Source organism: Falco cherrug, chromosome 8, assembly GCF_023634085.1.
Source record: "Falco cherrug isolate bFalChe1 chromosome 8, bFalChe1.pri, whole genome shotgun sequence".
In the NCBI taxonomy this organism is placed as follows: domain Eukaryota; kingdom Metazoa; phylum Chordata; class Aves; order Falconiformes; family Falconidae; genus Falco; species Falco cherrug.
The window spans coordinates 6,301,629-6,326,651 of record NC_073704.1 but is presented as its reverse complement, the minus strand read 5'-3'; the positions used below and the strand labels follow the sequence as shown (position 1 = coordinate 6,326,651).

Below are 25,023 nucleotides of genomic sequence, written 5' to 3'. Positions count from 1 at the left end.
ACAAGGAGTCTTATTACGAGCACAGCTGGGGGCTTCAGAGGCTCCAAGCTAAACAAAGTCCCCTGCGCTGCAGGGGAGTAGCAGTGACAAGACCAAGGCTGGTTGGACGAGCGGGAGCTTGCAGCTGAAGTCCAAAAACAAAAACTCCTCCCAGATCCCACTTTTCCTTTCCATTCCCTATCAAAATAGTGTTTCTCACCACCTGGCCCTGCAGCAACTGCATGAGCTTGGATTTTGTTCGCTGCAAGCTGCGCTGAGGATGAGGTTCATGAACTGCTGGGTGGCTTTCCCTCGCCATAAAGCTGTGGAAAGGCTCCGTAAAGCATCCACAAGCTGTGGCAGTTGCCTTTTGCAGCAGCACAGACCAGCTAGCACCCAGCATCCCTGGCTCGTGGTGAATGCAGGACGGATGCTGTACCGCAGGATGGATGCTGTACTGCTCCATTGTAGCTTCAGGTACTACTTTGTTTGGTAGCTGTTCTGTATTTTGTCTGGTGAATGGGGTTTTTTAGATGTGTTGGTATTTTCTCCTGTACTGAAGTTCCGAAAAACAGTTGGGAATGGGCTTTCATCCTGCAGCCTTCAAAGCTGGTGGAGGGTTACCCTCCCACGGTGCTCCTGCTGCTGCTCCGTGACATCGGCAGCTTAATGTCCCAGCATGGTTGAGGGGTTTTGTTGGCTTCTCTGCTGCGTGATGCTGGATTTGAGCTCTGGGGATGCATACCCTGCCTGGGTGGCTTGTCTTCCTCTTCTCTGTTTTGCTTTCTGCAAATGATCAGGTTGCGATGGCATCGAGTCAGCTTGTAAACCCTCCATCCCAGCCCTGATCTCCCCTTGTCCTGTGGCACAGCATCTGCCTACGAGGCAGGATGCCAGGTGATTGGTTTCCCTGTATTTTTAGGTAAATAGGAGCCTGGCAGTAGGGATGCACTCCCCAGCTGCAGACCCGCTCAGTCCTTCATGGAGATGGCAACCAATCCCCTCTACACTAACGGAGGGAGCCCCCTACGCCTGCCCAGAGGGTGGTCGGCACTGCTGGAGCCCTCCCGGCTGCCTGCCGAGGCAGGAATGCCAGGAACGCCATTGAAATTTGGGGCTTGCCAGGAGCGTGGCTCCCAGGCTGAGCCAGGACCTTGTGGGGGGGGGGGGGGGGGTGAGGAGGGGGGCGAGATCTCCCCCTCCAAGGAGCGATTAGTCTGCAAGGTGATTTATTAACACCAGGGAGGGAGAGCGAGAGGGTCACATTCCTTCTCTCACCTCCTTTCCCCTTATCTCCGGGTGTCGGTTGGCCCCAGAGGGAGGCGAGTGATGGGAAGCAGAGTCGGTGGCCCCTGCGGAGGCAAGGCATTGGGGGGGGGGGGGGGGGGGGCGGTGATGGGGCTGGGGGCTACAGGTCACAACAAGCTCACCTTGCATTTTAAAGATGTCCTTGCACTTTTAAAGGCTTCCTTTGGGTTCAGCTGTGCCTGGAGGTTGACGGCTCTTCTCCATCATCCATCCCCTGTGGTGGCCAGGGCACCTCGTGGGGTGGCCAAAGTCACCCCAGCCCCCATTCCCTGCTCCTACTGCCTTGTCCTCCTGCTCGTGTGGGTGGGAAAAGGGGGACACCAGCATCTCTTGGCTGTGCCATCTCCAGCCTGTGGCTGCTGGTCTTTGCCAGAGGGTAACAAGTTACAAGGCAAACTCAAGATGCCTTTGGTGAGACCTGCCCCTTGGCTCACTGTTCACCCGGGGCGGGGGGGGGGGGGGCTCGACCCCTGTGGGTATTTTTAGCCACACTTGGAAGGAAGGCTGTTTGCTTTGCAGTTTGCTTGCCCTGCCTGCTGCCATTGCCCACATAATTTCCCATAAATGCTGACAAAAATACTCCTTAGATGAGTAGGATGGATGCCCTGGTGCAGTGGGTGCCTCCGTCTCTGCTCGGTTCAGGAGCAGGAGGAGGATGCCATGCCGGTAACAACATTGGGGTCTAGGCACAGCTGCCCTTTCCGCCCCCCCCTCCCCCCGAGGGTTATTTGACAGCTCCTTGAGGCAGTCATGACATTTTCACGGTTTATCTTATCGAGGAATTTTCTGGGAGGATTTTTCTGTCTCTCTGTGAGTAAATGTTTAGGAACGCTGTGGTTCCTGGGGGTCGGCGGTGTTGCGTAGCTGGAGTCAGGGGGAAACTCTGGCCCAGAGGCATGTCCTGGCAAACTGGCACCTGCTTCAGTTTTGGGGCCGTGATGGGTGCAGTAACACACACGGCTCTTCCCCTGTGCATCCTCATCGCCAGCCCCTGCCTTCCTATCTCCCTGGCTGAGTGGCTGTCCATGCGCCGGGTCCCACTGTCTCTCCCCAGGGGCTGTCTCTGCCTGGGAGGTCAGCCCTCGGGATGTGGCAATATCCTCAGCGTGCATCTATATAAGGGCCTTTTAACTGTTGCTTGGGCTTTTAGATGAAGAACGGATTAAAATCCCAAACATTGATAGGATTTATAGATAACATCTGCTGCTGACAGTTGCTGAATGTTCTTGCTTGGTGCCTGAGTGCTCCCGCCTTCACTATTTTGGCTGTGCCAGTGTCAAGGTTTCCTTCCTTCCCCAGCAGCATCCATGGAATGGGAGATGTACAGATGGGGCATCAGTGGCAGTCCCAAGCGCTTGCTATACCGTGGTTTTGTGCCATTTGGAGGTTGTTGCTTTCTCAAGCAACTTACGGCAGTGTTGCTGTCACTGGTGTTAACCCAGCAAGCTTTCAGCAAGCTGCTGAAGTGCCGGTGGGCTTTGGAAACGTTGTGGGGCTGTGGTTTGTTTGTGTGCTGGGGCTGACCCCAGACATCCTTCATGCTGGTCCCAAGGGGCTGTTTGGTGGAGTACCCTCAATGCAGTGCTGTGTGTGGGTGGCAGTGCTGTGCGTGGGTTAGCACGGCTGCTGGCTCCAGAGGGACTGGGGACATTTTTAGTGTTCAAAAGCAAGGGGCGATTTGCAGCCATCCTGCCTGTGGGCTGGGGGAAGTCAAGGCTGGACTCAGCAAACAGAAAACGGATAAAAATAGCCTGGAAATGGGCTAATTTGTTAATTAAAGCCCCTACTTGCTAAGGGAGGCTCGCTGGGAGCTGTGTCATGGGGATGCTGTGAGCTCCATTCCTCCCTGGCTCCAGGGGCGTATAGCTGAGCAGGGGATGCCCTGGAGGGGGGTCTTTCCTGCTATGACTCAATCTCTTGGCTGTGGGATCCACTATTGGCTTTAAAGCCCTTTCTGCAGCAGAGTTTAATCTTTTTGGGCTCAAGGCTTCTCACTCAGGACATCTTGGACCCGGGGTCCCCCACCGGTTTGTGGAGATCTAAGAAAGGACTCCACAGAGTTTCGAGCAGGAGGAGGAAAGAAGCTGCAGGTCACAACTCCCTGCCTGCGCTCTGTCCTGTTTGCACCTTGCAAAAACTGCTGCCGGTCCCTGCCCGGACCTCCGTGACCTCTGGGCTTGTGGCCAGGATAGGCCACCGGCACGAGTTGGCACCCCTGGTGGGGTGCAGCAAAATGCCTCTCCTGAGGATGCTTCCGTGCTTTGCTCAGCCTGAGGCTCCCTCTGCTGTCCGGCTGCCTGTCTTATCTGTCCATCCATCTGTCCATCTCTGCCTGCCAGCTCTTGCTGAGGGGTCCGACCTTGGACTGCGGAGGAGAGGTTTGTCGGAGCTGGGCTGGGGCAGGGTCCCTGTCCCCTCCCAAACTGCTGCGGGAAGAGCAACCCGGAGCTGCCCCAGCAAGAGCTCAGGACGTGGGTTGGGGATGCAGCGCACACTGCAGAGCCTGGTGTGGTCGTGGCCAGGTTTGCCATCCCCAGCCACCGCCACGGGTTGCTCCCCCAGCATGGGGACACGCATGGCTGGGTCGCTTGAAACCCAATCACTCAGCCCCACTTCAGCCCCCGAAGTATAACATCATTATTCCTTAACCACTGATGGGATGCTGCAGGTCTGACACCTGCATGAGAGGCTTTTCCCCACCCCCCTCAATTTTTAAAAATCTTTCCCCCCCTCATTATTTTTATCTTTTTTCCCTCTTTCTTTCTCTCCCTTCCTCTCTTTTATCTGTCCCCCTCTCTCTTCCCCTCTCCTTTCCCTTCTTTCCCCCTCTTTTTTCCTCTTTCTTTTCCTCCTTTTTTTCCTCTCCTTTCCCCCCTCTTTTCTTCTCTCTCTCCCCTCCCCTGCCCTCTGCATGCTGTCTTTGCTCTCTCTCCATGCTGCCCCCCCATCTCTCACCCTTCTCCCCCACCCCTCACCCCCCCTTCTCCTTTCCCCCCCCTCTCTTCTCTTTTCTTCTCTGAACGGGACTGAGCCTGCAATGGAAAGGACAGCCTCGTACCCCTTTTCAGGAGGGACTGAGCTGCACCAGTAGATGCTGGAACCCAGTGCGAAGATGCAGCCCTAGCCTGTTCAGGGAGGAACTGGGACCAGATTGAGGGTACAATTTTGCTTTTAAAGAAGTGCAAGGTCATGATGAGCTTGTGGCAGCATCCCCTGGAGCATGCAAAGTGCTTTTTGGGAGCCTTTAGCCTACAGGAGGCTAAACCAAAGGATTTCCCCTGCCCTGCCAGCAAGCCAGATACCATGGCTTCTCTTTGGGGAAATGCTTCTCCAAAATATTTCACCAGCTGATATGTTCCAGGTCCCTGCTGGGCTGCTTGGTCAGTGGCAGAGCTGGGCACGCTGGGTCGGGATGCTCTAGTGCCACCTGTGCCACTGGGCCACCCTCCAAGCTTTTATTTTGGAGCTCCCAGGTTCCTTATTTTGGGACACCCCAGACCTGGCTTCTTCCCTGGGAGCTGGTGGCATGGAGGTGTGCAGTGAAATGAAGATCATCGACTTAACGAGGGCTGGCGGCAGCTGCCCTCCCTGCGCACGGGGAGGTCCCATGGGATTGCTGCTCTGCTCTGCACTTCTCTGCTATCATGAGCTGTCTAATCCCAGAAGAAGGGAGAAATGGGATTTTTTCTGGCTGGGCATTGTGTCTGCACACGCTTGGGGCATCCCAGCATGGTGCCACCGCCAAAACCCTCCTGGGTGAGATGAGGCAGCTCATCAGGCCTCGTGATACTCTCTTTGGCTCCAGGAGCTGCCCTGCAGATACCATTCAGCTTCAGGGGCTTGGATCAACATCCCTGCTGCAGGCTTTTGCCCCAGTTATCTCCCCCTAGTTTGGGGGAAAGGCCATGGGAACACTGAGCTTTTCCACCTGTCCTCCCCACCAGTGGGAGACGAGATCCCTCTCGGACTTGCTGAGGACGCAGGGAGAGGGGTCCCACACCCTGCCAGGACGCCGCGCCCTTGCCCCAGGGGAGCAGGGCTGGGCCCAGCAGGGTCCTGTCCAAACACGCTGCAGTGGGTTGGCAAGCTGGCTCCTTTCATCAGGTTGATGGGAGCACATGAACATTGGGGGGGCCATATGGAAACTCTGACATACGGACAAAAATGCATCCCGCATTCAATTAGTCGTGGGCTGTTCCACAACATGCGCCCCTAACAGCATCAGTCACGGGGCAAACATATTAGCAACAGCATCCTTGCCGTGCCAGCTACCATTTTAAGGAGAAAACTAACCCGTTTCGCTTAAAAAGTAGTGTGAGAAATGTTGTGTAAAGCAAAACAGACATCTGAGCATTTGTTTCAGTGCTTTTCCTGAATAATTTTAAACCGGTGCATCAGGAGAGTTGTATCTTTTCCTGCTCCATGTTGCAGGACCACATTACCACAGACCGCAACTTTCCTGGTCGCGCAGCATCCTGGCTAGGGGGAGATGAAATCGTCACCTCCCCTTCAGTGTCCCTTCTAGGGAACACTTTTTGAGCCGTGAAAGTGACTTGCTTGGTGTCACAGCAAGAGCAGCGTGACAGTGCAGTCCGTGGGCGTGATGCATCCCTGCAGGAGACCCCCTTGAATGGGGTTTCCCAGGAGCAGGTGTCCTTGTCTCCAGAGCAGGGCAGTGCTGATGTGGGAAGATGGGCCAGATAAGTGGATTTGCAGGGATTTTTTTTTAAGCTGAGGCACAGAACAACTGAATTTTTGGGGGTGTGGGAGAGCATCAGCACTCCTGGGGGAAGATTTTCATCCCGGGCTTCAGGAAAATTTGACTGCTCAAGGCTGTGGTTGCTCAGACCTCCTGGCTTCGAGGCATCGCTGGCGCGTGATGTTTGTGTCGGGGGGGTTGCAAGCACTCCCCTCGCTGTCCTGCGACAGCACCTGGGGGGTCCTGGCCCTGTAACTGAGCCGCCAAGGAAAGTGGCTTAAAAGCACTTGACTTCTGGGACTTGTGTTTCCAGCTGGTGGAAATCTTGGAAATGTTTTCTGGGATTATTTTCCCTCCTTGTTCGGTTTTGCTCTGAGTTTATTGTATTCCCCAAAGACCTGGAGTGGGGGGATCTGTGCATCCTACCAAAGTTTAGGCACCCCTGGGGACTGTGTCCATGCATGACACCCCCATGTACAGCTCTTGACACCAGTAATTTAACCAGAGCCACCGAGCAGGGAGAGAGGATTTTGGATTTTTCTGGGCAGGAAGGAGTTAAAAAGCTGGCAGCAGCAGCTGGGACGGGGAACAGGGTGCGTCTGAGGGGCTGGCTCGGCTCCCAGAGGTTTTGGGGGGTTCAGGTGGGTTCCCAGCTGGGCGGCGGGGTTCTGGGGGGGCCGTGCCGGGTGCGGGGAGGCTGGCGCTTGGGAGAGGAGGGTTTGGCAGAGCCACTCCTCCTGCTGTTCCGCTCTGGTTTGAAGTGTTGTGTGCTGGAGCTGGGGAGGAGAGAGTGATGTGAGTGCTCTGGGAGCCTGACCAGGGCAAAATTCCTGCCTCTTCCCTCCTTTCCTTCCTCTTGCCTCTCCGTTTCACTCTCTGCAGTAACGGGCCTTGTTTTGCCTTCCTAATGGCCCCACCTCGCTTGGGGTTTCTGCTCTTCCTGGCTTGCTGCTTCTCCTCCTCCGAAACGCAGCTCCTGGACTGGATTTGGGGCAGCACGAAGACCACGGGAAACCCAGTGGCACCTGCCGAGGGAACTGCCACACTGGAGCCACTCACCTCTGCAGCAGTTGTCACCCCCAGCGCGTCCCCAGGGACGTGGGGTGGCCAGGTGATGGACATCACCACCCCACAGCTCCAGGAGCCCGATCCCCGCACAGCAGCACCTGTGAGCCAGGGGACCACAGCTGAAAACACCCAGCAGTGGGACGGGAATGCCACGGGGCTGGTGGAGAGCACAGCACAACCAAGCATCGCTCCTCCCCGCAGCACGTCACCTACCCCTGGCCAGGATGTAGCCAGCAGCTACACCGAGGACCCACAGCTCCTGGGGACAGGGACCACCAAGGATCTGCAGCTCCTGGGGACAGGGGCCACCAAGGATCCGCAGCTCCTGAGGACAGGGTCCACCAAGGACCCGCAGCTCCTGGGAACAGGGACCACCGAGGACCTGCAGCTCCTGGGAACAGGGTCCACCGAGGACCCGCAGCTCCTGGGAACAGGGTCCACCAAGGACCCACAGCTCCTAGGAACCACTGAGGATCCGCAGCTCCTGGGGATGGGGACCACTGAGGACACACAGCTCCTGGAGACGGGGACCACCAAAGACCTACAGCTCCTGGGGACAGAGACCCCCCCAGCGATGGGGACACGAGTGTCCTTGCAGAGACCAGCAGGTCCCCGGCCAGGTAGTGCCCCTTTTCCTTTCCCACCAGGTGACAGTGCCCGTGAGCAGGCAGTGCTGCCCCGGGACCCCACGGCACAACCACTCCAACAGCGCCATGGAGCATCGCCCACCCCACCGAACATGCAGCATGGCCCTGGCCACTGGGGGCTGGCCCTGGCCAGTGTGAACGGGAGCTGGAGCCCTCCTTTGCCTAACAGGAGGATGGCTAACGGTGTGGATCGTCCTCTTGCCAATAACTCCGGTCCTCTCGAGTTTGATTTACTAACCGCCGCTATGCGACTCTATGGTAGTAGTGGCACGGGGCTTGCATCCTCCTTACCCGGACTGATACCGCCAGCCGGCCGTTGCCTGCCCATCCCAACCCGCCTGCCCTTCTGCAGCGTGCTGGGCACCAACCGTTTCAGATTACCAAATTACCTCCGCCACAGCAGCGAGGCGGAAATTCAGGTGGCTTTGCATGAGTGGGAGGGGCTGCTTGAATCGCGGTGCCATCGCTACGTGGAGTGGTTTCTCTGCTTGCTCCTGCTCCCTGGGTGTAGCGCCTCGGTCCCTGTAACCCCCCCGCCGTGCCAGGGCTTCTGCGAGGCTGTCAGAGACCTGTGTTGGATGCACTTGGCTGGTGGGCGCCTGCCTCTGCCTTGTGATGCTCTCCCCGAGGAGGACGAAGGGTATTCTTGTGTCTTTATTAATGCTTCTGCAGGTAATGTTGCTGGGTGATGTCCGTGTGTCTGTGTGTGTGTCTCCCCTCCCCAAACTCCCCCAGCTTTTTAGGTGCTAAGGGATGCTTCTGCCTTGTCCTCATGGGATGGTGGTGAGTCCAAAAACGCTTTCCATCCAGCCTCGGCTTCTTCAAACAGGGATCGTCAGGTGCTTTTGGCTCCCTCAGCAAGGCTGAGCGTCGCCACCCCATGCTCGGGCTGTTTCATCCTCGATGAAACGCAGTGGCCAGGTTCAAAGCCAGCGTCACGGTGGGCCAGGACAAGAGATGCTCCCCAAACGCATCATGCTGGCGTTCAGGGCCAGTCTGCAGGTGCTGCAGTGCACAGCAAAGGGCTTTGTGGTGTCCACCCTGGGAGCAGGGTGCTTGCAAAGCTGGCAGCTCCCCTCAGGGACAGGGGAAGGACCAGGACCCCACAGCCACCCAACAGCAGCAGTATCAGGGGCCATGGCAATGAGGAGGCTTCAAGGTGACCCATGGCTGTGCCCACATGTTCCCCTCTCCCAGAGCGGCCCTTTGCTTTGAGGTTAATGATTTACCCAACAGCTAATGTTTGATCCCCCCCTGCCTGGCAGGCAGGAGAGGTTACTTCACCTCTAGCTTCGTCATTAGGTGGTTGTGACCCTTCTGTGTGTCAGCCAGGGACCGAGACGTGCCTCTTTGGCAGGGCGGCGAAAGGAAGGGAGCGAGGCGGGGACTGGCATTCAGAGAAATGCACGTCGGGGTGCAAGAGCAAGAAGACAGTTTGGGATGAAAGCAGGAGTGGGAGCTCGCTGCTCCCCCCGCCAAGCCCTCTGAATGAGGCTGTGTTCCTGCGCTGGCCCCCTGCACCCCCGGGTGATGACCTGGGGCTGCCGACCAGGAGCAGCGAGACGCCTGCCGCCGTCACAGGGGCAATTTAGCGGGGGGGCGGCAGGCAGGGGTCACGCATGTGGTCCCCTCAGCGTCAGAGTGGCTCTGTTTGCCGGCTGACCCCAGGGGAGTGCAGCGGCATCATGGGGGAGGCATATGGTCCCGGATGGGCAGCACTGGGAATGGGTGGGGGACGTGGAGACTGTGGTGCACCCCATGCAGTGACTCAAGATGCTCCTGCGTGCTGGCGGTCCCCTGAATCCCAGCTGGGATGGGATGCACGGGGCCATGCTGGCAGCCCTGGCTCAGGCCAGCCAGGAAGGTCATGGCAGAGGGAGAAGGTGGCTTGGAGCAACCCTGGCGCCTTTCCAACAGCAACAGGAGCAAATGGCTGGGTCACTGTGTCCAGAGACACCCGTGCAGCTGTGTCATGCCAGCACCCATCCTGAAACCACTGCAGCATCAGCCGTGTCTGGCTCCCCATGCTCCCCGGTGGGTGCTGCCAGTTTGCTGCAGGGAGGGGAGAGGCTGTGATACTTGGGCTCTGGGTGCCCTATGGAGAAAGCAGGCATGGCCTGAAAGGTTTGGGGTTCAGAAGGTGTACTTGGCTTTTGCAGGGGAGCAGCTATTGGAAGGGGTCTCCCCTTACCCCCCTGCTCCCCAAGCCACACCAGACCTCACAGCCCTGGCCTCTGCTTTGTGTGTTGTGCCAGGGATAAGTGTGTCCCCATTTGCTTTGGGAAGCACCAGCACCCAGCTCTCACCCTGGGCTTGGGGGCGAGTGGCATGTTTGGAGAGGAGGGAGGATCCCAGAGCCAGCTGAAATGCCAAGGGGAGCGTGGTTGAAAATTGCATTGCTAACAAAAGCCTCTTTCAGCCTGTCCCCCCGTCATCCCAAGCTCTGGGGGCAGACAATGGCTTGTCTGGCTGCAGAAATTGCAGCACTGGCTCTTATACCCCTGCAGACCCCCGGGAGGAAGCTCTGGTTTCCTCTTCCCTTAAAGCTGCTGTGAATTCGGCTTCCTCCAACCCAAGATAAGCTCCATCCCTGCATCCTGGTATTTGCAGTCGGCTTGACCACAGCTGCCTGCTGCAGAGTGACTGGCACGACTGGGGATGGCACAGCTGGGGCTGGGCAGTGGGAGCAAGCTTGTGGGGTGTCTGAGAATGGGGTGCCTCAAGGGTGGGTGCCAGTCTGGAGCTCACTGCGGGTCTGGGGAGCCCTGCTTGCTCACCCTATAATTTTTGGTGTAGGGCTGCCAGCATCTGGGTGCAAAAGGATGCTGGACTCCAGGATCCAGAGGACCCCACGGACAGCGAGGCAGGGGGACTGCGCTGAGCCCTTTTCCTCTGAGCAGGCTGGGGTTGCACCATGGGCAAGCCCAGTCCGGTGCAGGGCAGATGAGGGGGTCAGCAGCGCTGGTGCAAGACCGGGAGGGAGGTTTCCTTCCATCTGGATGCTCAGTTTTGGCGTGCCAAGCTTGGGAGGGCCTGGGGGAGCAGGGTGGGCACAGGGTAGTTTCAGACCAGCTGGCTCAGGAGAAGATCAGTGGGTCTGGGGTCTGGCGGAGAGAAACTTGCCTCTGCCTCTAATCAGTGGCATTTCTGATGTCCCAGCTGCCTGGGTCCCTGTCACGGGGCTGGTGCTGGCACTGGGGCTCAGCAGTGGGGAGAGGCTCAGGATGTTCTGCGTGTGCAGGTACCCCCAGGCTTTGGAAGAGGCATCCAGGTTTTCATCTCCTCCCACTATCCCAAGAGATGTGTTTTCCTTCCAGACTGGGAGAGGCTGGGCCGATTTCTTCTTTTTTTTTTTTTTTTTTTTTTTTCTTCTTATGCTTTTTTAGTTCTTTTTTAAGAGCTCTGGAGGACAATGCCTAGCTCCAGAGCAGGGTGGAGGTTCCTGACTGGTGCTCCTGGGCTCAGCACACCTCTGATACCCACTGTTGCTCACATGAAACCTCAGGGATGGAGCTGGGGACACTGAATTGTCTCAGCTCCTGCTCCTGTCTCAGGTCCTGCTCCTGACTCAGGATGGGGCCAAAATCGGCACTAAGCTTGCATGCCCGGTGTGGAGCCCTTAGCCATTTCAAAGCTGAGGTGGCTGGGTTTGCTCACTCCCGGAAAACACAGAGTTAAAAAGCACCCTGCGTGCTCCCATCGAGTTGGCACCAGCCCGAGCAGTTGACATAGGAGAGGAGGAATCCAGCGCCCGGTGTGTGGGCGATGAGGATGTGCCTGCTGCCAAAACAACGGGAGCTGGCGTACAGAGGGCCGGCTCGTCTCGGCCAGATGTTCAGCTGCATCGGGTAGGAGAGACCGTCCCAAGCAGAACTTCCCCAAGCGCCTTGAGAAAAAGGAGTCGGGAAAGCAGGCGAGCTCCAAATTGAGATCATCTGGGAAGCTGACAGGGCGCGCCGGCTGGAGCCTTCTTCCCAGGGTGTTGCAAGGGGATGGCTCTGATTTATTCCCAACCGGGGTGACACTGTGAGCTTGTCCCTGGATGACATGAGGGGTCACCATGACCCAGAGTGGGTACAGATGCAAGACATTTCCTCATGACTCTGTGGTTGTTCAGCATGAGGTGCTCCAGCAGCATTCCCCACTGCCTGCATGGGCATGTTGCTACCACAGGCAAGATCCCTTTGGTTTTATTGCACCTCAGGGGTGTCCCAGCTGCAGTTGGAGCCAGCAGCAGGGAATGGGTGGTGTTTTGGGAGTCACAGCTGAACAGTGCAGTGGGAGTGGCTCAAGGAGTTGCCTGAAGGAAAGTCCTGGGCCTTGGGGAGGGTGAGCAGGGGGGAGGCTGGACAGTGGCATCCCCTCAAGGCATCTTGCTGAGAGTCACCATCCTTGCTGAGCTGGTTGTGACCATCCCCTTTCCCTTCCTCTTGCAGAGGACCTCAGCGCTGACGTCAGCCTCCTGGAGCTGATTGGAGACCCCCCACCAGAGGAGATCCTCAAAATTTATGGCCCCGACAACAACCCCGGCTATGTCTTTGGCCCCAATGCCAACACAGGCCAGGTGGCCCGGTACCACCTGCCGAGCCCTTTCTACCGGGACTTTTCCCTCCTGTTCCACATCCAGCCCACCACCCCCCGGGCTGGCGTGCTCTTTGCTGTCACGGACTCCTCGCAGAGCATCATCTATGTGGGTGTCAAGCTCTCGGAGCTGCAGGCGGGCAAGCAGCAAATCATCTTCTACTACACAGAGCCGGGCTCTCCAAGCTCATATGCAGCAGCCACCTTCACCGTGCCCACCTTACTCAACCAGTGGACACGCTTTGCCATCAGTGTGGAGGAGGATGAAGTCATCCTCTACCTGGACTGTGAAGAGCATGAGCGGGTCCGCTTCGAGCGCTCCCCGGATGAGATGGAGCTGGAAGATGGCTCAGGGCTATTTGTTGCTCAGGCTGGAGGGGCCGACCCAGATAAATACCAGGTAAGGCCTCGGGGCACCCCAAAGAACGTCTCCAAGAAGCCTGGGTGAGGCTGGGGGGACGTGACACCAGTTTGTGCCTGTTGAACCAACCTTTTTATCCAGAAGACAAACCAGCAGCCATGCTCCGTGTGTGTCCCTGGGAAAGGAGACACTTGATCTGGGGGGGGAAGGGTGGCTTCAGATGCCACCAGCTATTGTCTTGGGTCTCACCAAAGCAAAGCTCCCAAGGTAGGCTGGCAAGGAGGAGATGACGCTGTGCTACAGCAGCCACCATTGCCCGTACCTTTTCCAGCAAACGGACAGAGCCTCTTTGAATCTCCTCACTGCTAAAAATACCCAACTCCTTTGGTGGAGGAACTGGTTTGGCTGGAGAAATGTCTCTCTTAGCTGGAAAAAATGCTTGGGCTGGAGTATATCTTTGTTGGCTGACATTGGGTGGTATCAGCAGGAAGACTTTGGAGAGCAAGGAGAGAAGGTGATAGCTCAGCCCATGATTTGAGCATGACTTATGTTCTAGATAAGGTTTATGGAAAGTGTGGGGAAAATGCCTGTCTGACGTGGAAATCCCCCACGGTGCTTGAGGAGAGAAAAGTTCAGGATTGCACTGCCGGTTCTCCCTGTGTTGAGCATGGTTTGCCCAGCAACAGAGGCTCTGCTGAGTGGAGCGATGCTTTTCCTGGGGAGCTTTGCAAAGCACGGTTCAGAGCTTAAACGTCATCTTGACTAATGAGCAGCTGCCGCGGTCCCAGTTAAATGGCTTCAGGCAGGGAAAGCTCCCCCAGCAAGGGCTTAATGATTGATGGGCTAGAGACTGGTTTGCACTGGGATTTGCGTTGGTCCACTGAGATTTCAAGAGCAACTTTTTGCTCTTGAACATGCTGGGAGGGCCAGGTCGTGGCCGTGGAGGCCCAGCTGGAGAGGGTTTGACACCATTTGGAAGGCAAAGCAACAGCCCAGAGCAGAGCGAAGCACTGCTGCCTTTCGAACAGGTGATGTTCCCAAGCTTGCCAAACACTCGATCCCACCGCCCACCCCCGGTTTTCCCATGGGGAATAGCCAGCCATCGAGGGAAGGAGTCTGACTGCCTTGGCCGGCTGAGAAGGGAGTGGGGAGCACAGGCTGGGACGTCTCCTTGGCATCTGACTGCCTCGTGGTATTGCCATCGCTGACCAGCCCTGACTTGCATTATCTGGAACTAACGGGGCATCAAGCTGATTAAAACCTGGCTCTCGGTCAAGCCACAAGATGAGCTGCTTGCAGGCAGCTGGTGGGCTCTCAGCTGGCATTGGTGCTTCTTCTCGAGTTGCCTTTGTGTCAACCACATGAAACCTGGAGGGGCAGAGCCTGCAGGTAACGCAGAAGCCCCTGGGGCAGCAGATATCAAGGGGGTTACTGTAAATGGGGTCTCACCTGGGGTCTGGCAGGAGGCTTTGTTTGCAAGTGGATGCATGATACGACCTACGGTGCTGCTGGCCCCTTTACTGGGGCAAATGGGCTGCAAAGGCCCCTTAAAAGCATCCCTCATGGGGATGCCTCGGTTCAGGGCTGGAATCAGATTATTGCTGGTGCCTCCACCAGACCCCAGGATGGGGAAGACTAGGCTGGAGTGTTGCATTTATCAAAGCTTGGGCTTGCTGCTGGTGCTCGGTGGGGAAGAGAGGGATGGATTAGAGTCAGCTGTCACAAGGGTGAGCAGCTGGAGGAGGTCACAACCCACCTGGGGGGCATTTGCTTGTGGGAGGGATTTATATATATATAATAAATATATAAAAATACAAAATGCATATATTTGTAATATATGTATTTCATATATCTATAATATAATGTATTTATAATATATTCATATTATAATGTCACAGCCAGCCTGGCTGAACTGCAGCTGCCCCTGATTCTTGTTTTCTTAAACCCATCATGTTTCCTGAGCACAGCTCTCTTTCCCGGACGTGGTGTGCTCTGCTTTTGACGGAGCCCAAATATTTTTTTAGGTGTCTTGCCCAGAGAAGAGACACCAAGTGGGAGGTATCTGCCCTCTCTGAGCTCGCTTCCCAGCGTGGTCTCCATTACCTCCCCACCAGGATCAGAGGGATGGGCAGCATCCCATCCCAGCAGTTTCCCATCCTGGCAGCATCCCTGTGTCCCATCCCAGCAGTGAGGACCTGGGACAGGCTCTGAGATGCACTGGGTGACCCTGATCACCATAGGAGCTGCTGGTACCCACACACCCTCCCCAGATGAGGCAGGGATGCTGCCCTCCCAGGTAGTACAGGTAGCTTAGCTGTGGGGCTTTGTCTGGATGCAGCATCCTTAGGAAGGAATTTTTGGCCATTTCTTGTGTAAACAAGCAGCTTGGATGCACACAGTGCTTGCAAAACCCAAATAAATGGTAAGGAAGTGCAGATTAGCCTAAGAAATACAAAACTGGGGCTGCGGTGGACTGGGACCTGCCAGCTGTCCTTGCTTGGGACAGAGAGGTTGTCTGTGGCCGGGGAGCCCTCCGGAGAGGGGAAACAAGGAGTACAGCCAAAAAAGTTCCTTTAAAAGCATTGCTGTCTGGCTGCATAGATCCTGGCTGCTACCTCCGCTCAGCTTGCTGGGTGCCAGAGCTGGCATGTGGCTTCTTCCCATGGCTTGTCAAGCCATGCTGGTGGTGCTGGGCACCAGGGCTGCGACTTTGAAACCTCTCAGTGGTGGGTTATGGATGGATGCTCAGGTGGAGAGCGTGCTCTGCACCAGGCAAAAGAGCCTGATGTACACAGGGCCCTCGAGGACGTGGTGGCTGAGTGGCATGGCAGGTCACATCATGCCGCAGGGTGGCTTGCGACACACATGCACGTCCATCCGTGGCATGCGTCCATCTGTGGCACGCATCCATCCATGGCACCTGGCCATCCGTGGCAGCCCTCGGCGTGTTTTCCTTCCAGGGGGTGATTGCTGATTTGAAGCTGCAAGGAGACCCGCGGGCAGCCGAACGCCAGTGCGAGGAGGAGGAGGATGACACCGAGGTGAGCGCTGGCAGCCCGGCTGGGGCAGGCTCAGGGCTGCTGCCCCGTGCTCATGGCTCACCCCTCACCCCGTCTCCCCGGGCAAACGCAGGTCTCTGGTGATTTTGGCAGCGGGGCAGAAGGCGGACACCAGCCCTCAGGGAAAGTTGCGGTGAGTTGGTGCCCATGGGTGCTGCACTCGGTGGCAGGACCCCAAGATTTTAGGGATGAGGAAGGCTGAGTGCCCTCCATGGTCAAGGTCCCGGGATGCCCCATGGGGTCCTGGCGCCTGTCCCTTTTGGGAGGGCACTGGGAAGTGAACAGAACCGCGGTGTCCCCTTGTTGTTGGCACAGGGTGTCCCAGGGCTGGTGGATGCCATCCCCGTCAACTCTCCCCCCGTGGCAGCGGGCAACAGGCCGAGGAGCAGCGGAGGCTCCCCACAGCAAGCTGAGAGGACAAGAGTGGAGGAGACACTGCGGGTCTCCACGGGAGGTGATGCCAGCAGGTTTCCCCTCCCCCACCATGCTGGCCAGCCCCCGGACACACCAGCAAGGACATGGTGGGGTGGCCGTCCCCAAGCACAACTGGGTCCCTTTTCCCTTCCCACAGGCACCGGCCCCAAAGGCGAAAAGGGGGAGAAGGGTGAGCGTGGCCTGAAAGGGGACTCAGGGACCAGCGGCATCGTGGGGACAGGCAGTGTCAAGGGTGAAAAGGTGGGTGAGAGAGTAGACCCCAGGGGCTCAAGGATGTCAGTGACATGTCTGTGTTTCACTCCACTCCTCTTTGTTTCTGTCCCCCAGGGGGAGAAAGGAGAACTGGGCGTTAAGGTGAGCATCGCTGGGGGAGCTGGGGCAAAGCCATGCCTGGCTGAACTGTCACCCCTGGGGATGTGCTACCCATCCCTGTTTCCATCTCCTTGTCTCCCCAGGGCAGCGCTGGATTTGGCTACCCTGGCTCCAAGGGCCAGAAAGGGGAACCGGGTGACCCCGGCCCCCCTGGGACCCTCTCACGGCACGCTGATGGCTCAGTGGTGGAGCAGGTCACCGGTCCCCCAGGGCCACCAGGGAAGGATGGAGCCCCCGGCAGGGACGGCGAGCCCGTGAGTCCCCCACCCCTTGGGTATCCCCTCTCCCCCGACCCTTGCCTGCCTGTGCACTGACCTCTCCCCTCTCCATCCCTAGGGCGATCCTGGTGAGGACGGCAAACCTGTAAGTGGGGTGGGGGGAATGGCAGGGTGATGGGTGCCAGCCACTCCTTTGCCTTGCCACCCACTGACCCGCCACCACTCTCCTTTGCAGGGCGATATGGGGCCCCAGGGGTTCCCTGGGACACCAGGGGAGCCTGGTCTGAAGGGGGAGAAGGTGAGTGCCAGTGCCAGTAGGGGGGGGGCAGCACACACTGCTGTCCCCCCTTCTTCTTGCCATTGGTTTGGCTGCAGTAACAAGCCATGCTCTCTCCTCTGTGCCAGGGTGACCCAGGTGTGGGACCAAGGGGACCCCCTGGACCACCTGGCCCCCCGGGACCACCAGGACCCTCCTCCAAGCACGACAAGCTGGTGGGTGCCCCCTGGGATGCAGGGATTTGAGGATGGGGGGGCGGTCCATCAAGCCATAGAGGAGTGGGATGCTGCCACCAGCCCCTGGGCAGCATCACCACAACATCAGGTACCCTGACCCTGGCCATCTATGCCTGACATCATCTTTGTGCTTCTCCCCCAGACCTTCATCGACATGGAGGGCTCTGGCTTCGGCAGTGACCTGGAGAGCCTGCGGGTGAGTGTGGGTGAATGTTTGTCCTGCCGGCAGGGAGCAGGGGGACACACTCAGCCACTGTCCCCGTCTTCCTTCTAGGGTCCGCGAGGGCCGCCTGGTCCCCCAGGGCCACCTGGTGTGCCTGGTTTGCCCGGGGAGCCGGGGCGGTTTGGAATGAACCGCACGGATCTGCCAGGACCACCAGGGCTGCCAGGCAGGGATGGGATCCCTGGACCCCCAGGGCCAGCGGTAGGTGTATGGGGTGGCCAAGAGGACCCATCCCAGAGCCACTCTGTAGTGGTGGGGCTGTAACTGCCCCCTGTGGTGGTGGGGGGCTGAGTGCCCACCCACCCCGTAGCATTTCCCCTGGTGTCAGCTCTTGGGCATCTTGCAGGGTCCTCAAGGTCCTCCTGGAAGAGATGGGGCAGCTGGGCAGCCGGGACCCAAAGGAGAGCAGGTGAGTGTCTCCTGTCCCTCGGGAGGATGTCGTGGCTCCGCTGTCTGACACTCCTGGCACACCTCCAGGAGGTCCCAGGTCCCTCCATCCCCAGGCTGGGGAGCACCTACCTGCTCCTGCCTAGAGCTGGACAGCTTCTTCATACCCTCTTCCTCCTCCTCCCCAGGGTGACATAGGTGACCTCGGCCTCCCCGGTGTACCAGGACCCAAGGTACTGTGCATAGGGCAGGTTTCTTAGGAGGGTCCCACATGCGTTGCAGATGGGAGGCAAGGATGCTGCATGGGGGGCCACCTTGCACCCGAGCTGGGAGGGGGTGTGCTAGTATTTGAGTTCCTCCCAGAGCAGAGCAATGCCGCAGCTTAAGGGTGCATGGAGCTGCTGACCATCCCCAGGATGCTCACCTGGCTCCCACCACCCTCGTTTGGCTTTGCTCTGGGTGCTGCCGCCTCAGAAAGTGGGCAGGAAAGACGAGCAGGGTGTTTCGAGGCACTAAAGAGGGTTTTCTTGGGGGAGTTTGGGTGCCCACACCCCGCTGGAAAACATCCCATCTACGCATCACTCACCTGCCTGCCCGCTCCAGCTTCTTCCTGCCCCGAATCCCCAAGAGTGGAGGTAGAGGCTTGGTGGGATGCTTCCCTCCCTTGGGGGCTAGGATGCCCCTTGGGATGACCCATCCACCGCAGCCTGAGCTGGGGGCAAAAGCCTCAAGAATTAAGGTTTCTTGATGATGCCAGCACCGAGACGGGGCAGCAGCGGGCATAGGCACTGATCCTGCCACTCCAAGAGCCACAGCACCCCTAGCATACAGCGAGGTGCCTGCCAGCATCCCCCTCGGCACTGAGCTCTGCTGCAGCATCGGAGCCAGCAACATGTGCAAAAAAAATCATATTTATGATTTTAGATGAGCCTCTGGTGGCCACTGTGCACATTGCATGGGGAGCCGGGGCCATCCGAGGACAGCCAGGTTGAAGTATGCCTGAGACGGACAGTGTCCCTTCCCGCAAAGCCCCTCTGCCCTGGGGACAGGGGAGCATCTGTGCCCTGTCCCAAGGGACAGTTTGGGGATGCAAGAGGGGATGCGCTGCCCCCAGCTTGCAGGCTCTGGTCAGGGATCGTTGTCACCTTGTCTCTTGTCCCCTTTGCAGGGCAGCAAAGGAGAAGCGGGACCAGCAGGAGCCCCAGGAGAAATGGGCTTAGCTGGTCTTCCTGGGCCCATCGGACCCCGAGGGCAGCCAGGGCCCCCCGGTCCCCCAGGACCACCAGGGCCAGGCTACGAGGCTGGATTTGTAAGTGATCACCCTTGTGATGGGGGGGTGGGATGAACTGGAGCAGGGGGGAGCAGACATGGCTCAGCCCCTCCTCCTCCTTCCACCTAGGGCGACATGGAGGGCTCAGGGCTGCCATTCACCTCCGGCTCCCCTGGACCACCAGGACCTGAAGGACCACAGGTAGCTCCACTCTTTCCCCTTCCTTCTCCTCCATCCTGGGCTCCCCAGGGCATCCCCTGCCATTGTGTCCCCTGCCACCACCCAATGCTCATGGCCCCCTTCTTGTTGCTTGCAGGGGGTACCGGGACTGCCGGGGGTGAAGGTGAGGAACCCTTCAAACACCTTCCTTGCCCCTCGCCGGAGCCAGCTGCAGGAGCCTGGCTCTATTCAGGCAGGATGCCCACAGCAGCTTGTGGGGATGCTCCTGCTCTGACATGTCTTTCCTTGCAGGGTGAGGTCGGCAGCCCTGGGCAGCCCGGCTTGCCGGGACTGAAGGTAGGAGCACTGGGAGGTTGGGACAGGCTCTGTGTGAGCACCTGGGTTTGCAGGGCACTGGGCAGGACCCCTGTGCTCCCCGACCTGGGGCTGTCGGGAGGATGCTCTGTGCTGCATCTTGCCCTTTCCCATACCTCGTTGCAGGGAGATGCTGGTGTGCCTGGCGTGGATGGCCGCCCTGGCCTGGAGGGCTTCCCCGGACCACAGGTAGGACCATCAGCTCCTCCTTTCCGAAAGCCCCCTCGCTCCAGGCAGGGCACCCATGGTCATTTCAGGGCCACTGGCAGCAGCTCCATGCCCAGCAGCTGAAATTTGCGCCCCCCACCACCAGTGCTCTTGGCTGTTCCCCTGCTCTGGGACCAGGCTCACTGCGTGTCAGGAGTGTCCATGCTGCTTAGGACCCCATCGCCATCAGCTCACCACCCTGTTTGCCACCACCTCCACCCAAAAGCGTCCCAACGTGGCCCACTGCCTGGACGTTGCAGGCAGAGGGGGGTGGCCTGAAAGATTTTGCTGAGCCGTGGGCAGGAGGGGTTCCCTACCTGTGAGCCAGGGTCCGGCTGTATGTGGTGCCAAGCAGAAAGTTCACCCCTACCTGCTCCTCCTTCCAGGGCCCCAAGGGTGACAGAGGCAGCCCCGGCGAGAAGGTAGGTGCCACCAGGCTGGGGACAAGGATGGGGACCGGCTGGGAGTGGCCCAGGGCCTGATGGCTTGTGTCTTCCAGGGTGAGCGAGGCCAAGATGGTGTGGGACTACCTGGCCCCCCCGGTCCGCCTGGTCCTCCTGGACAGGTCATCACTCTCTCAAGTGAAGACGTAAGTGATGACACCTGGCGTCACCACAGCTGGGGGAAGCTAAAATTGGCAGGGGGGAAGTGGTCTGCCCAGCACCCATTGTGGGGGGGGACCGAGGGAGGTCTCTCCAGGAGCTCTGACCTCTTCAGAGCAAAGCTCAGGGTAAAATAACCCCATTTTTGCCTCTTTTTCCAGAAGTCTTTGGCAGTTTTGCCTGGTCCAGAGGTAGGTGCCCTCCTGCCAGCCATACCCACCTCTCCAGCAGTGCCTGGAGGGCACCCAGGTTCTTGGAAAGGAGGGGTTTGCTCTTACAAGCATCTGCTTCTCTCTGCAGGGCCGACCAGGTCACGCTGGCTTCCCGGTGAGTTGTTGGCAGGGCTGGGGACCACAGGGGTGGCCCCGGTGAAAGCTCCGGGCATGGTTTGGTGAAACCTCTGCTTGTCGGTCCTGCCGCACTTTGTCACAGCGGTGCTGGGGGGTGCTGGAGGGTGGGGTTTGGGGTCTGCTTTTAGTGGGTCAGGGCTGACGTGGGCTCTGTGCTCCTCTTTGCAGGGACCAGTGGGACCAAAAGGAGACCAAGGGTCATCTGGTCCCCAGGGCCCCCCAGGGTTGAAGGTAATTGCTCTGGGTCACCTCTGCCCGTGGGGTGGTTGCACTCCTGGTCCCCCATTCTGCGTGACCACTGGGTTCCAGTGGTGATGCCAGCCCTGCCACGGGAGGGAGCCTGGTCCCTTCATCTCCTCTCATGCCTCTGTCTCTCTTGCAGGGGGAGAAGGGGGAGCCTGGCGTCATCATCAGCCCCGATGGGACCGTGGTCACTGCGAAGGTGAAAGGAGAAAAGGTGGGTGTGCTGCAGGAATGGGGGGGGGGGGGGGGGGCACATCCCTATGCAATGGGTGCCACATGGTCCCGGTGGTGATGCCCTTTCCTTTTCCACTGTCTGAAGGGGGAGCCAGGGCTACGGGGACCGATGGGACCTTCGGTAAGTCACCATCACCATCCTCCTCATATCCCTTGGGGAGCGACGGGGCTGATCCAGGACAGTGGGGCAAGGGGTTGCCCCCACTCTTGAGTACCCTCATCCTCATCTTCTCTCCCCTGCAGGGTCCCCAGGGACGAGCAGGGATGAAAGGAGAGATCGGCTTTCCAGGCAGACCCGTAAGACCTACTCCTGGTTTGTTTGTCCCCTCAGCCACCCTCCGCCTGTCCCCCTCCACCTCGTCCACCACATCCCTCTACCCTGTTTGCACGTCTTGCACTTGCTGAACCCCAAACCTTGTCATATCCCCAAGGGACGGGGTGATGCCAGGGTGTCGGAGGCAATGCCTGGGTGTCAGAGGTGATGCAAGGGCATCAGAGGTGACACCAGGGACATCACCCTAGGATTGTCAAGGGGATAGGGAGGAGGCTTACCTGTGCTACTCATCCACAGGGACGTCCTGGCATGAATGGGCTGAAGGGTGAGAAAGGTGACCCTGCGGATGTCAGTAGCATGCTGGGCTTGCGGGTGAGCACTGGTGCAGCCCCCTCCCCTGACCACTGGCCCAGCAGAGCTGGGGAGACGCACTGAGGATCTCCCTGTGGACCCAAATCCCTTTGGCAAAGGGCACGTGCCTCACTGGTTGCTCCTCTGGGGCAGGGCATGCCTCCAGTGTCCCCTCCACAGGGACTGTCCACTTTGCAGAACCCTGACACATCTTCTTTCCCCCTGCAGGGTCCCCCAGGACCCCCAGGACCTCCTGGCCCCCCTGGGCCACCTGGCAGCATAGTCTATGACAGCAGCAATGTGAGTAACAACATGGTCACCATGATAGGGGTGCTGAGGACTGGTGACTGTCCCCCCAGTGCCCCCTGCCTGGTTGGAAGGGATGGAGGATGCTCTGGTGGCATCCCAGCCAGGGCTGGTACATGAGGCTGTCATCAGCATCACATTGAGGGGTGTCCCCCCGAGAATGCTGCTGTCTCTGCAGCTGCTTCCTTTGCATCCCTGCAGGCCTTCAGCGACTCTGGCCATCCCATGCTGCCAGCCTTCCCTGGTAAGGGAGTCCCAGCCCCCTCTGAGCAGTCTGGGGACCCCGGCAAGGCAGGAGGGAGGGGAGGTGGAGGGGAGGAGGGCAGACCCCTTCTGTTAGAGCTGGGGCTAGGATGCTGCAATGCTGAAATGGCATCTCCACTGCACCCCACAGGTTTCCACCAGCTTCCAGGACAAAAGGGAGAGAAAGGCGATCCAGGAGCCCCGGGACCCCCAGGTAGGTGACAGGTCCCTGCAGGCAGAGGTGCGCAGGGGGTGGCTCTTGCCCATCCCGGCTCTCCTCTTCCCTCCTCTCCCTCTCTGCAGGCCACTTCCCCTACGACCCAAGTCACTTCGGTGCCAACCTGCGGGTAAGCCCTTTGCCTGCTGGTGGTGGCTCGCAGGGCTGGCACTCAGCACAATTTGGGGTACCAGGGTGCGCCCCAGTCGCTCACCCAAAGGCTGTGTCATCCCGCAGGGTGACAAGGGAGATGCAGGTCCCAAGGGTGAGAAGGGAGAGCCAGGCAGCACCCCACTCTATGGTCCCAGCATCTCTGGGCTGCCAGGGCCTCCAGGGCCCCAGGGCTACCCTGGGCTGCCGGTGAGTACCCCATGGCACAGCGTGCGAAGAGGGGCAGGGGTGGGGGCAGCATCCCCGGGTGCTTTGCTCCAGGGATGCTCTTTTGCACTGCCTAGGGTCCCAAGGGGGACAGTATCGTTGGGCCACCAGGGCCTCCTGGACCTCAGGGCCCCCCTGGTATCGGATACGAGGGGCGGCAGGGCCCTCCTGGCCCGCCTGGGCCACCTGGGCCACCCTCCTTCCCAGGTCCCCACAGACAAGGTGAGTACCTGCCCTGCCACCCTCACATCCCTCCCTGCACCCCCTGCATCCCTCCCTGTGCTGCAGCCCTCTCTATTCCACCCTTCTTCCCTGCTCCCAGCTATCAGCATCCCTGGACCCCCTGGACCACCAGGACCCCCGGGACCGCCAGGCACTAGCACGGTGTCCTTGGGGGTGAGTCGGGGCTCTGGCAGAGGGTTGCCCATGGGCTGGCTGGCCGAGCCCTGAGCCGCCCGCTGGGTTGTGCCTGCAGCTGCGTGCCCTGCCAACCTACCAGGCGATGCTGAGCAGCGCAAACGAGCTGCCTGAGGGCAGCCTTGTCTTCCTGACCGACCGGCAAGAGCTCTACGTCCGCCTGCGCGGGGGCTTCCGACGGGTGCTGGTGAGTGGTGGGGGCTGGAGAGGCACCCCGCCTTGGGTTGCACTGTCTGGCTCTGTGGGAGTGCAGATGACATCGCCCTGGGGTTTCGGTGGTGTCTTTTGGCGATGCTTGGGGGTCCCCCACCCATGCGCAAGGAAGAGGAGAGGGGGGCAGCAGGGATCTGATGTGCTGTGCTCTTGCAGCTGGAGGAACACAACCTGATCCCCAGTTCAGCTCTGGTGAGTCCCCTGTCCCCCATGCTCATCTTTCCTCATCCCATCCCCATCTCTATCCACCCCTGTCTCCATCCTCATCCCATCCCCATCTCCATCCATCCCCAGCCACCTCAATCCCCATCCCCATCTCCATCCTCATCCCCATCCCCACCCTGGGCAGCGCCAACCCTCAGCCTGTCTCCCCTTCCGTCCCCAGGACAACGAGGTGTATGACAAGCCACCCAGTGTCCACTATGCTGGTGCCCAGTCCCCCCTCCAGCCCCGTGGACCCCTGCATCCCCTCCGCAACCATGGCCTACCACCCACTGCCCGACCCTGGCGTGGGGATGAGGTGGTGGCCAACCAGCACCGCCTGCCAGAGCAGCCTCTGCTCCATCACCAGCACGAGCTTCTCAACAGCTACTACATCCACCGCCGGCCGGATCCAGCCCCCGTGGCTGCCCACGTGCACCAGGACTTCCAGCCCGCTGTGAGTGCCAAGTGCCAACTGACAGGAGGTGGTGACAGTGGCCAAAGCCATGTATGTCCCTCAAGCCCTGTTGTCCCTTCTTTGCAGCTTCACCTGGTGGCCCTGAACGCCCCGCTGAGCGGTGGCATGCGTGGCATTCGAGGTGCTGATTTCCAGTGCTTCCAGCAAGCCCGGCAGGTCGGGCTGGCCGGCACCTTCCGCGCCTTCCTCTCCTCCCGCCTGCAGGACCTCTACAGCATCGTGCGCAGGGCCGACCGTGCCGCCGTGCCCATCGTCAACCTCCGGGTATTTGTGTGTCCCCATCCCCTTCCCAGCACCCTGTGAGCTCCAAGGGATGCAGGGCATCCCAAAACTTCCATCTCTCTGCATGGCAGTGACCATGAAGCATCGCCTGCCTGGAGGCTGCTGGGGCGATGCTCTCGGGGTGCAGGCAGGGTTGACACTCCCCCTTCCCCCCCCCCCCCTCCTTTCTCCACCCCCTCCACCAGGACGAAGTGCTCTTCAGTAACTGGGAAGCCCTTTTCACGGGTAGTGGGGCCCCACTGCGAGCCGGAGCCCGCATCCTCTCCTTCGATGGCCGGGATGTGCTGCGGGATGCGGGATGGTGAGTGCAGGATTGAATGATGGGGAAAGAGGGGAGATGGGGTCTAGAGCGTGGGGGCCAACAGCTGCCCCC

At 59.2% G+C, this 25,023-nt stretch overlaps 1 protein-coding gene across 4 annotated transcripts in view; it reads left to right on the top strand.

Moving 5' to 3' along the window:
• The window catches only part of COL18A1 (collagen type XVIII alpha 1 chain), a 41,653-nt gene that overhangs the window by 15,243 nt on the left and 1,387 nt on the right, over positions 1-25,023 (top strand). Inside the window, exons 1-41 of one of the 4 annotated variants that reach the window (XM_055717864.1) lie at positions 267-456; positions 12,138-12,682; positions 15,604-15,684; positions 15,776-15,835; positions 16,018-16,156; positions 16,274-16,377; positions 16,465-16,491; positions 16,593-16,763; positions 16,846-16,872; positions 16,963-17,025; positions 17,133-17,219; positions 17,383-17,436; positions 17,515-17,664; positions 17,810-17,872; positions 18,039-18,083; positions 19,019-19,159; positions 19,250-19,321; positions 19,437-19,463; positions 19,592-19,636; positions 19,781-19,843; positions 20,248-20,283; positions 20,361-20,450; positions 20,625-20,654; positions 20,764-20,790; positions 20,982-21,044; positions 21,196-21,270; positions 21,376-21,411; positions 21,534-21,587; positions 21,862-21,936; positions 22,144-22,215; positions 22,423-22,465; positions 22,616-22,678; positions 22,768-22,811; positions 22,919-23,041; positions 23,137-23,281; positions 23,382-23,455; positions 23,535-23,663; positions 23,846-23,881; positions 24,075-24,347; positions 24,435-24,632; positions 24,836-24,951. In XM_055717864.1, the coding sequence (XP_055573839.1) occupies positions 399-456; positions 12,138-12,682; positions 15,604-15,684; positions 15,776-15,835; positions 16,018-16,156; positions 16,274-16,377; positions 16,465-16,491; positions 16,593-16,763; positions 16,846-16,872; positions 16,963-17,025; positions 17,133-17,219; positions 17,383-17,436; positions 17,515-17,664; positions 17,810-17,872; positions 18,039-18,083; positions 19,019-19,159; positions 19,250-19,321; positions 19,437-19,463; positions 19,592-19,636; positions 19,781-19,843; positions 20,248-20,283; positions 20,361-20,450; positions 20,625-20,654; positions 20,764-20,790; positions 20,982-21,044; positions 21,196-21,270; positions 21,376-21,411; positions 21,534-21,587; positions 21,862-21,936; positions 22,144-22,215; positions 22,423-22,465; positions 22,616-22,678; positions 22,768-22,811; positions 22,919-23,041; positions 23,137-23,281; positions 23,382-23,455; positions 23,535-23,663; positions 23,846-23,881; positions 24,075-24,347; positions 24,435-24,632; positions 24,836-24,951 (3,824 nt within the window). In that variant the 5' untranslated portion in view covers positions 267-398. The other 3 variants (XM_055717861.1, XM_055717862.1, XM_055717863.1) reach the window with 3 other exon arrangements.